General features: G+C 44.5%; 1 protein-coding gene across 1 annotated transcript in view; it reads right to left on the bottom strand.

Annotated features, from left to right (window-relative positions):
- DNAH9 (dynein axonemal heavy chain 9) overlaps positions 1-12,035 on the bottom strand; it is a 298,757-nt gene that overhangs the window by 68,137 nt on the left and 218,585 nt on the right. Inside the window, 2 exon segments of the mRNA XM_060132968.1 lie at positions 4,373-4,561; positions 6,594-6,713. Coding sequence (XP_059988951.1) covers positions 4,373-4,561; positions 6,594-6,713 — 309 coding nt within the window.

Below are 12,035 nucleotides of genomic sequence, written 5' to 3' on the forward strand. Positions count from 1 at the left end.
AGCTACAGTAATCAAGACAGTATGGTAGTGGCACAAAAACAGAAATATAGATCAATGGAACAGGATAGAAAGCCCAGAGATAAACCTATGCACCTATGGTCACCTTATCTTTGACAAAGGAGGCACGAATATACAATGGAGAAAAGAGAGCATCTTCAATACGTGGTGCTGGGAAAACTGGACAGCTACATGTAGAAGAATGAAATTAGAACACTCCCTAACACCATACACAAAAATAAACTCAAAATGGATTAAAGACCTAAATGTAAGGCCAGACACTATAAAACTCTTAGAGGAAAACATAGGCAGAACACTCTATGACATATATCACAGCAAGATCTTTTTTGACCCACCTCCTAGAGAAATGGAAATAAAAACAAAAACAAACAAATGGGACCTAATGAAGCTTAAAAACTTTTGGACAGCAAAGGAAACCATAAACAAGACGAAAAGACAACCCTCAGAATGGGAGAAAATATTTGCAGATGAAACAACTGACAAAGGATTAATCTCCAAAATTTACAAGCAGCTCATGCAGCTCAATAACAAAAAAACAAACAACCCAATCCAAAAATGGGCAGAAGATCTAAATAGACATTTCTCCAAAGAAGATATACAGATTGCCAGCAAACACATGAAAGAATGCTCAACATTACTAATATTTAGAGAAATGCAAATCAAAACTACAATGAGGTATCACCTCACACCAGTCAAAATGGCCATCATCAAAAAATCTACAAACAGTAAATGCTGGAGAGGGTGTGGAGAAAAGGGAACATTCTTGCATTGTTGGTGGGAATGTAAATTGATACAGCCACTATGGAGAACAGTATGGAGGTTCCTTAAAAAACTAATTATAGAGCTCCCATATGACCGAGAAATCCCACTACTGGGCATATACCCTGAGAAAACCGTAATTCAAAAAGAGTCATGTACCACAATGTTCATTGTAGCTCTTACTTATGATAGCCAGGACATGGAAGCAACCTAAGTGTCCATCGACAGATGAATGCATAAAGAAGATGTGGCACATATATACAATGGAATATTCCTCAGCCATAAAAAGAAACGAAATTGAGTTATTTGTAGTGAGGTGGATGGACCTAGAGTCTGTCATACAGAGTGAAGTAAGTCAGAAAGAGAAAAACAAATACCATATGCTAACACATATATATGGAATCTAAAGGAAAAAAAAATGGTATGAAGAACGTAGGGGCAGGACAGGAAAAAAGACGCAGATGTAGAGACTGGACTTGAGGACACAGGGAGGGTGGAGGGTAAGCTGGGACGAAGTGAGAGAGTGGCATGGACTTATATATACTACCAAAATCGATAGCTAGTGGGAAGCAGCTGCACAGCATAGGGAGATCAGCTTGGTGCCTTGTGACCACCTAGAGGGGTGGGATAGGGAGAGCGTGAGGGAGACACAAGAGGGAGGAGATATGGGGATATATGTATAGCTGATTCACTTTGTTATAAAGGAGAAACTAACACACCATTGTAAAGCAATTATACTCCAATAAAGATGTTAAAAAAAATGAGTCATGTACCACAATGTTCATTGTAACTCTTATTTACAATAGCCAGGACATGGAAGCAACCTAAGTGTCCATCGACAGATGAATGGATAAAGAAGGTGTGGCACGTATATACAATGGAACATTACTCAGCCATGAAAAGAAACGAAATTGAGTTATTTGTAGTGAGGTGAATGGACCTAGAGTCTGTCATAAAGAGTGAAGTAAATCAGAAAGAGAAAAACAAATACCGTATGCTAACAAATACATATGGAATCTAAAAAAAAAAAAAGGTTCTGAAGAACCTAGGGGCAGGACAGGAATAAAGATGCAGACGTAGAGAATGGACTTGAGGACACGGGAAGGGGGAAGGGTAAGCTGGGACAAAGTGAGAGAGTGGCATGGACATATATACACTACCAAATGTAAAATAGATAGCTAGTGGAAAGCAGCCGCATAGCACAGGGGGATCAGCTCGGTGCTTTGTGTCCACCTAGAGGGGTGGGATAGGGAGGGTCGGAGGGAGACGCAAGAGGGAGGAGATATGGGGATATATGTACATGTATAGCTGATTCACTTTGTTATACAGCAGAAACTAACATACCATTGTAAAGCAATTATACTCCAATAAAGATGTTAAAAAAATTAAAAATAGAAGTACCAAATGATCCAGGAATTCTACTTCTGGTTATATATCTGAAGGAAATGAAATCACTGTCTCAAAGAGATATCTGCACCTCATGTTCGTTGCAGAATTATCCACAATAGCCAAGTTATGGGAACAGCCTAAGTGTCTGTCAACGAATTAATGGATAAAGAATCATGGTGTGCATATATATATATATATATATATGTATATGACATATGAATCATATATATATGTATGCATATATATGAATGACACATATACCATGGAATCTTATTGAGCCATGAGAAAGAAGGAAATCCTGCCATTTGCAACAACATGGATGGACCTTGAGGGCATTATGCTAAGTGACATAAGTCAGACAGAGAAAGACAAATACTGTATGATCTCACTTATATGTGGAATCTAAAAAAGCCAAACTCACAGAAACAGAGTGTAGAATGGTAGTTGCCAGGGGCTGGGGGTGGGGGAAATGGGGAGATGTTGGTCAAAGTGTACAAACTTTCATTATAAGAAAAGTTCTGAGATTCTAATGTACAGCATGGTGATTACAGTTAATACTGTATTGTACACTTGAAAGTTTCTAAGAGAGTAGATCTTAAATGTTCTCATCACAAAAAAGAAATGGTATTGTGTGAGGTGATGGAAGTATTAACTAAGCTACTGTGGTAATCATTTCACAATATATGTGCATCAAATCAACACATCATACATCTTAAAGTTACACAATGTTACCTGTCAACTATATCTCAATAAAGCAGAAAAAATTATTTAAAAAAAACAGGAATAAAGGCACAGACCTACTAGAGAATGGACTAGAGCGGGAAGGGTAAGCTGGGACAAAGTGAGAGAGTGGCATGGACATATATACACTACCAAACGTAAAACAGATAGCTAGTGGGAAGCAGCTGCATAGCACAGGGAGATCAGCTCGGTGCTTTGTGACCACCTAGAGGGGCAGGATAGGGAGGGTGGGAGGGAGGGAGACGCAAGAGGGAGGAGATATGGGAACATATGTATATGAATAACTGATTCACTTTGTTATAAAGCAGAAACTAACACCATTGCGAAGCAATTATAGTCCAATAAAGATGTAAAAAAAAAAATTGCTTAAGAGCCGCAAACAAAGCCAGAAAAACCCTTGCTGGGTGGCCACTGGGCTCGTCTTCATTCGCTCAGCTAATGATCATCCTTTCAAAAATTTCCTTTTCCACAAGTGTCGAAGGAGAATAAATAACAGCTTTATCTTTTGTTTATTTCCCAATGCTGTAAGTTCAGCAAATCATCAGGTGAATGAGATTTTATGAGCTGATCTGTTAAGCCAACCACCACTAGACGGTATGGGCTTTGTGTTCCAAGGAAACACCTACAGATGAATTCTAGAATACAACCCTTACTGTACGTGGTGAACTTTCTGTGCTGACTCTCACGGCAGCTGCTCTTTATGACTCTCATCTCATCCACTGGACTGTTCTGCCAACATCCTGGTCTTGAGCGTCTTCTGTACCTCCTGCCAGTGGCGTGTAGGGCAGGCTGAAGACTCAGTGAATATTTGTTCATTGAGGACTGTGAGTGATGTGAAAGTGTCAAGATGTAACACATCCTGATCCCTCTTCAGCTGGGAACTAGCATTTCCCCATTTCATCATGTCAGCGTAGAGGGAGGAGTTGGGAGTAACGTCCTCCCACTCACACTGAGAACTGAGTACACATGACCAAAGTAGATAAGCTGCTTTCATAAAGGGTGTCTGTGGGTCACAGACACAGACGGGGGAGCTTTGGGGCCCGGTAACAAGGTGCGGTGCAGCATTTGGGGAATGCTCCTCCACTGTTGCTATGAAGTTTGGCACAAGAGCAAGAAGGCTGGAGGGAGATACAGGATGCGTTTGGGGCCTCATGGGTTTTATAGTTTTGAGGAGTGTCAGGAGACAGCCTGGGGGCGGTGGACCGGCGTTCCCATGGAGACCCAGGAAGAGGAGAGGTGCCATGCTCAGGTGGCCTGGACGGCAGTGGAGGACAGTGCAGGGCAGTGTGGGAGGACATGGGCGCACAGGTCTCCTTCCTGGGTCTCAGCGGTCACTAGGGGATACTCAGGTGGTTGTGGGGGGAAGAACGCAAGTAGGGACTCAGAGGTTTGTGTTATTACTGTCACATGAGCTCCCTGGTCCCCACAGGCTGGTGGCGTCAGGACAGATGCGGGCCGGACTTACCTGCAGCTGGTTCAGGTAGGGTCTCCAGGTCCCATCCATGAGGCTCTGCCGATATTTCTTTGTAAAGAAGCCCAGGTATGAAATGAAAGCCGCAGTAAGTAAAACGTCTCCACACAATTTCCTTTCCTGTTGTTTGAAGTTCTGCACAGCTTCTGTCCACCTCACGTTTTCAGAGGCCAGTCCTCCCACCTATCATTTCAAAGAGCAGAGAGGGGAGAAGACACGTCATACCACAGGCTACAGAGCCACGATTCAGCCACGGAGAATGCATGGCACACACTTCACAGCAGGAGACTCAGGACATCATTTATGTGGCCCTTCTGATCAATGGGGGGGGCGGTTTGTACCAGCTGCAGTGAACACGGCAGTCAATGAGCCCCTGTTCTCTGTTCTGTGTTACGTGGGCTGTGGAGAGACAGGTCCTGAATGCAGTCTTCCAGGCTCTGCCCTTGACAGGTGTGGAGATGAATATGCCCACCTCGAAGAGCCGTGAAGAGGATTTAGTGTGACCATGTGTGTTCATCACTTGGTACTGTGTCTGGTCCTCAAAACGTAACAGAAAATCATGTACCTCTCTCTTCTCCTCCAAATGCTGGAGATGTGAAAGTAAATAAAATCAATTGCACTATAAATAATTCACAGTGGGTGGGGAGATCGGCGTGGTAATTAAGACACGGAGTCAGATGCACTGAAACACGGGTGTGTGCAAAGTACCAAGACTGCAGAGCAGGGCCCGACTCTGCGGGGCCCACGTTGGGGGGCGCCCTCTCCCAGAGGATAGACACTGTCTACAGAGGACTGTGAGGTGGGCTGTTCGGTGAAGCTCGGCTTCTGTGCTATGACTGATCCCTTTTTCTTCCTGGAAAGATGGCATCCTAGGATGTCAGAGCTGGGAGACCTGAGGGACTTGCCCACCGACCATTCCCACGCCATCTTAGATCACACAGATAAAGACCAGAAAGTCGAAGTGTCCTGTCTTCTGACACTTCAACCACCCCAGGTTGGTGGGGACAGGGATGGCTTCAGAGCTGCCCTGTCCTGAGTCCTAGAGCAGAGCTCCACCTGCCTCCTATGAGGACCAACGCAAAAAAGGCTCCAGCTGGGCAGAGAAAGGCTGCACAGAATTCTGGAAACCAAACAGGGAACTGAACGGAAGACAGGCCAGCAGGGAGGTCCTGACTGCTTCCTGCACGTTAGTGGACGAGCTGTCGCTAGATCACACCATTCAGTGAAGACGATCATCCCAGAGCTCTGCAGCAGCAGGTTCAACAAACAAGGGCACAGACACACCTGAGGCTTCACCTCTTGTTACTGGAGCACGACCGATTCAGTGACTGTTATGACTAATTTCTCCCTGAACTAGGAAACATGGCTTTGTTATATACATAAATGGGGGCTGGAATAAATGGGAAAAGGGATCGATTCCACTTCCTTTCACTGGGGAGGAAGGTGCTGTAAAAGGCGCTCGATAAAGAGAAATCACATCCCGTAGACACTGCTTTGCAGGCTCTTAGCTGATTCATGATGAGAAATATAAACCATGGGGGATTAAAAAGGCTACACATCCCCTGACACTCGTCTCATCAGGAGCTGGTGTCTGTGCTCCCTCTCCCTGGATCTGTCACTGCTTTGACCAGTAGAACGCAGAGGAAGGATGTTGAGCTGGCTTTTGGTCCCAGGCCTTAAGAGAGTGGGACCTTCTACTTCCTGCCCTTGGAACACTTGCTCTTAGAGCCCTGAGTGGCCGTGTAAATGACCGTCCTGCTGGAGAGACCAAGGTTATAGTCAGCAATGTTCAGGGTCAACCACCTGTCTTGTTCTTCTCTGCTTCTATCTCAGTGCCTCATCCTGTCCACACCCTTATTATCAAATATCCCATAGGTAAGAGCTCCAGGGTTTGCCTGTCGAATGCTAGCTTTGTCCTTTAACGCTCCCTCTGGCTGACGCTCTTGTATGTAAGCACATCACACCTCTCGTAAGCTTCCTGATCCATCCAGTGCCCCAGTCTCCCGACCATCCCTGTGGGAAATCTCCTTTGACCAGACCAGGGTGGGCATTCACGCTTTTCTCAGGAGTCAGTCCCTGCAGCCCAGAGCATTTTATTATTTGCCCCCCAGTCAAAGCGGCACTCAGCTGCTCATCTATTAATATTTTGCACCTCTGCGGCACCTGACAAGCTCAGCTCGTGTAATTAAAGCCCGCCGAAGAGGTTCACACTCACCAGGCGGTTTGCAAGGGAGATGGTGCCTGCAGTCGCTTCAGCTTCTTGCTGACATTTGAGTTTGTCAGCTGTTGCTTTCTCAAACTTGGCCGTGAGTTTGGCCAGGTTTTCATTAAGGTGCTGTTTAGGAAGGAACACAACGTCTGTCAGTAGTTCCAGTGCTTCAGAGATAGGGTTCACGGGTAGGGGATTTCTAAGGAAGGCCTCCTGGGGGGAGCTGTAAGGGACTGGGGAAGGCGGGCAGGGAGGGGAAGGAAGGCAAACTAGGGGGACCCTCACGTGGATCCCAGTGGAAGTCCAGAGGGTGCCGACACAAGTGAGAGGACTGAGCTTTTCTATCCAGCACCTCAGTCGTTGGTCCAGGACCAGGAGGGGTGACGGACAAGGAGGGAGAGGCTTAAATTCTTTCTCTCCCTGTATTGGGGAAAAGGGGTTCCAGTAGCCTGACAAAAAAGTACAAGTGCTGCTTTTAGAAGCAAAATCTCACTGAAGCCTGGGGAGGCCTGAAAATGGCCAGTAGGATCCCAGGGTGGGGGTGCTGGGAGGATCACACACCGTCTGCTGCGGCTGGTTCGTGGGTTGGAATTGGGCTGTCTGCAACCTACGTCTGCCCTTTGCTTTTATTTTTTTAATTAAAAAAATAAATTCATTTAATTAATTAATTTATTTAGGCTGCGTTGGGTCTGTGTTGCTGCACACAGGCTTTCTCTAGTTGTGGTGAGTGGGGGCCACTCTTCGTTGCGATGCGCGGGCTTCTCACTGCGGAGTGTGGGCTCTAGGTGCACGGGCTTCAGTAGTTGTGGCTTGAGGGCTCTAGAGCGCAGGCTCAGTAGTTGTGGTGCACGGGCTCAGTTGCTCCGCGGCATGTGGGATCTTCCCGGATCAGGATTGAACTTGTGTCTCCTGAATTGGCAGGCGGATTCTTAACCACTGCGCCACCAGGGTAGTCCCCTCCCTTTGCTTTAAGGTCCCAGGAGTGCAAGACAACTTCACTTGACCTCATCGATTCTCTCCAATTATCCCGAAGTAGAGGAACATTTTTAAAAACGACACGGTTTCAATTTTTTTCTAAATTTATCAAGAATTTAGAATTCAAGTGCACAGTCTTTGTTGCCCCCATGATGCATATTTGCATACACAAAGACACCTGGGCACATGGCAGACACCTCCAGATATGTCTCATGTCTATGCAATAACAGGGCTTCGGGCTGCTTTGTCAGTCATTACCAAGTCACAAGAGAAAGAAACGAAGGGCCAAGTTTATATAGCCAAGCAGCTTAAGAACTAGGTGGTGAGCCATCCAATTGACAATGGCAGGCTGGCCACATTCATTTACTCCTCTTCTTCCCGAGACTTCTCTAAAATGGTTATGAAGCAGTTTAAAAAGTCATAAGCCCATAACATCAAGCAAATATTGAGGGCCACTGGAGGGTGAGGGATTCCAATAGATCTATGGAAGACCACAGATAGAGCAGTGGAAAGGGCTGGAGCAGGGCAGAGGACACTGCAACGTAGAGCAGAAGCTGAGCAGCTCTGCAGAGCCTCACATACACTGGGGATTTGGAAATGTCAGGTGAGCTGCAGGGGGATGTTGAAAATAAGACAGTCAACTGGAAGCCTTTTGATCCTCCACTCCACATCTCCATCCCTATTCAATGCCACCAGGCACCTGTGTCACCAGCAGGAGAGTCAACAGTGGCAGAGAAAGGATACCATGTTCTGGCATTTAAGATGCATCCAGCAAACTAATGCATACAGAATGGCTAAACAAGGTCCTATTGTACATAGGGATCTATATTCAAAATCCTGTGATAAACCGTAATGGAAAAGAATATTAAAAAGTATGTATATACATATATATATATAACTGAATCACTTTGCTGTAGAGCAGAAATAAGTACAACAAGTAATAGGATGCATCCACCATAACTCATCCAATCTAGAAAACAAATTCTGCCAGTCTGCCAGATCTGCCCTTGTCTGCAGAGCTATACTCTGCTTTTGATCACTACTCTTGTAAACATGAAAAGACAAGAAGACATTTGATTAAAGCCTAGATTAAAGGTAAACAAGAAGGAAAAAATGACCTGGGAAAAAGAAAGAACTTAGGTCAAAAAAACGGCAACAAAGCATAAAACCCTTCATAATTAGTTTCTCCGGGAGATTCAAGATGTTTCATCCATGAAACAAGAGGATGCTAATAAAAGGAAAAGAGAACAACAACAAAGTAAACTTGTGGAAATAATCTTTATTGTTAATGTAAAAAATAATAAATTCAATAAATTAAAAGATGAATTTGAGGAAATCTAGATAGAATAAGAAAGCATAAAGTGACAAAAGATAAGAGAAAATAGATGACCCATCAGAAGGTCCAATACCCAACCAATATGCATTCCAGAAAATGAGATTAAAAAGGAAACAGAAGGGAGATATAAAATCACCTTGTGGAACTGAAGAAAATAAGTCTCTGCATGCCAAGCACAATGAATAAAAAAAGAATGGCAGCTAAGCACGGCAATGTAAAGTTTCAGACACCAAGAATAAAGAAAAAATTGAAAGACTTCCAGAAAGGCAGAAATACAGTGTATCCAGACTGTTCATCAGACTTCTCACCAGACAAAAAGATAAAGCATTCAGTGTTCTAAGGGAAAAAATTAGCCTCAGAATTTAATACGCAGCAAAATAGTCAATTCAGTTTAAAAATAAAAAGATACATCCAGACTGGAACATTAGAAAATTTACCTCTTATGTAACATTTCTGAGAAAGTTACTTAAGAACAAGCCATAGCAAAATGAGAGAAGAAATCAAGAAAGAAGCCATGGGGTCCAGAAGTCATTGGAACGAACCCAAGAGAGCAGTGAACGTGAGTACTCTCCAAAACTGTTTGGAGCTTTGAGTGGGGACAAGAGGGAAAAGTCTTGGGGGCAAAAGGGGACTCAGTAAAACACTGGATTGACTGGAGGGTTTTAAAAAATAAGGCTATGCCAAAAGAACTAACCGAAGAGAGAGAGAGAAAGAGGGAGAGAGAGAAGAAAGTCCAGGGGGAAAGGTATGTAAGAAAGTAAGTATAACAGCACTGAGATCTTCTATGAACAATATAGACAGGTTCATAGAATATAAACAGAATTTACTGATTTTTTGAATCAGTCAGTGGAGAGAGCATGGGACAATTAATTCTGGTTACAGAACACAATGTAGATATGTTAAGTGCTGGTGATTCGAACGCAAAAGTAACGATAAATAATGATAATGAAGTTGGAGAGAGGAGGGAAGGGGATGAGCTGAAGGAAAGGGTAATAATTTCATCTTGAACACTGAAGAGCTCCAAGGAAGCGGCCTCCATATGACTGAACAAGAAGTAAAGGTCACGTCAGAAAAACATAGTTGCTGTAATGATGAGAAGACAGGGGATGAATGTCTTCAAGCCTCATGTAGCAGAAAGTCAACTGCCTGAAGAAGATACATCAAGAATAGGGATGCAGCACAGCACGCAGACAAGGGTCAGAAATTCAGATGAGCGGCCCAGGAAGATGAGGTAAACTAGTCAGATGAGTCTAATGTTAAAAAAAATAGGGGCTGGTGGTGACTGTGACTAAATGCAGCAAAACTCCCTGCTTGAGTGAGAAGCCACTGATTAACTCCAGGGTCACTTAGTGACATTCAGGACTCTTCCGAGTATTATAAGACCGGCCAGAAATCAGATTTTTTGTTTTAAATATTGGCAATTAATTACATCTTTGGCAAACACATTGTGCAGGCCAAATAAAACACATTTAAGCCACTAGGTAGCAAGCTCTGAGTGGCATCAACAATCAGAAAAGGGGCTTCCCTGGTGGCGCAGTGGTTGAGAGTCCGCCTGCCGATGCAGGGGACACGGGTTCGTGCCCCTGTCCGGGAAGATCCCACATGCCGCGGAGCGGCTGGGCCTGTGAGCCATGGCCGCTGAGCCTGCGCGTCCAGAGCCTGTGCTCCGCAACGGGAGAGGCCGCCAACAGTGAGAGGCCCGTTAAAATAACTTGAGTAAGAAAGAGATCTTTGAAAATGCAGTTCTTGCAACACTTTTCCAGGAGAGACTGAAGAATTTGAAAATTATCAGAAGGTATTTTCCCTCCAAAAGCAGTCAAGGGGCTGTTAGTGTTTTGCCCTTGGTATTCTTTCAAATGGGCCATTGTGGGCGTTGATTATCAGTAAACTGGTCCATGAACGTCTGGATTTATAAAGCAAACGTACTGAGAGATTAGCTGCTTTGCCAAAGCATCTCTTCATAGAGAGTCTGGCTGCAGGGATCTTTGAACTAGAGCCTTTAACCATAGAATTTAGTCTATCGATCAATAAACCCGTGAAACTTGAAGCATGCGGCATGTCTGCAATCTCCCGTTTCACAACTTGTAAACCCTTTTTATCATCATGAGAAACTTGCAGTAAGAATCCTATTTGCCTGGAATGCACGTGTAGAAATGAAAGGTCCAGGGGATGTTTTGGCTTGAACTTGATCATGGTAGTGAGTGATGACCAGGGCTTGCACACGATGGCACATGCAGGAGGAGGTGGTGGAGGGAAAGCAGGGGTCAGTGGTCATCGGAACCCTGGGGGTGGCGGCAGCTCCCTGTGTCCCTGGGGGCTGGGCTTTGGGCTTGTGCTGTACATGCCTTCTCTCCTTTCATCCTCACGGCAAAATCATGAATAGCCAAAATGGACTATTATTGTGTCCATTTTACTTCAGGAAGCTGAAGTTTGGGCTCTGGAAAGGCCTTTCTAAAGGTCACCCATCGGTGAATAGCACAGCATGGATTGGAAGGTCTGCTGATGGGTTTTCAGCTGCTATGTCATCCCGCAGGATTCTGATTTCTACCTCTCACTTTGGTGATACCAATTTTAATGGCAAAGATGAAGTTCAAGGTGTGAATCCACAATCACCTCCATCCCACAATCCTGGGTGAGGGACATACAATCAAAATATCAACAAAAGGCTAATAATTTTATATTTATGGCCAAAGGACCCCCCCCAACCACCAACCACAATATGCTACATACTTTTACAAGCTTCTATAAAGCACTGCAGGTAGCATCACACATGCCCTGCAGGCCCACACATCCACACCGCTGAGAGTGAGGCGGGTGGACAGTGGCCAGAATGGAAGAGAATGGTGCACAAGGTGGGGAAAGGTGGCTAAAACCTACATTTCAAAGGGGAAAAAGGATCTCCCATTTTTTGAAATTACCTACAAAACAGAGGCACATTCACAGACATAGAGAACAGACTTGTTTCCTATGCCTGGAAAGCCACTTGAACTTCCCAGGCCTCGGTGTTTTCGTCTGTAAGTTGGGAGCAGTAAATCTGCAAGTGAAATTTTGCCAGAAATGTATATAAAGTTGATTTAAAGTTTGTTGTGACCATCCATGAGGAGCATATGACCTCAAAAGCACTTGCTTTGGGGGCT

Source organism: Lagenorhynchus albirostris, chromosome 20 (assembly GCF_949774975.1).
Source record: "Lagenorhynchus albirostris chromosome 20, mLagAlb1.1, whole genome shotgun sequence".
Lineage (NCBI taxonomy): Eukaryota > Metazoa > Chordata > Mammalia > Artiodactyla > Delphinidae > Lagenorhynchus > Lagenorhynchus albirostris.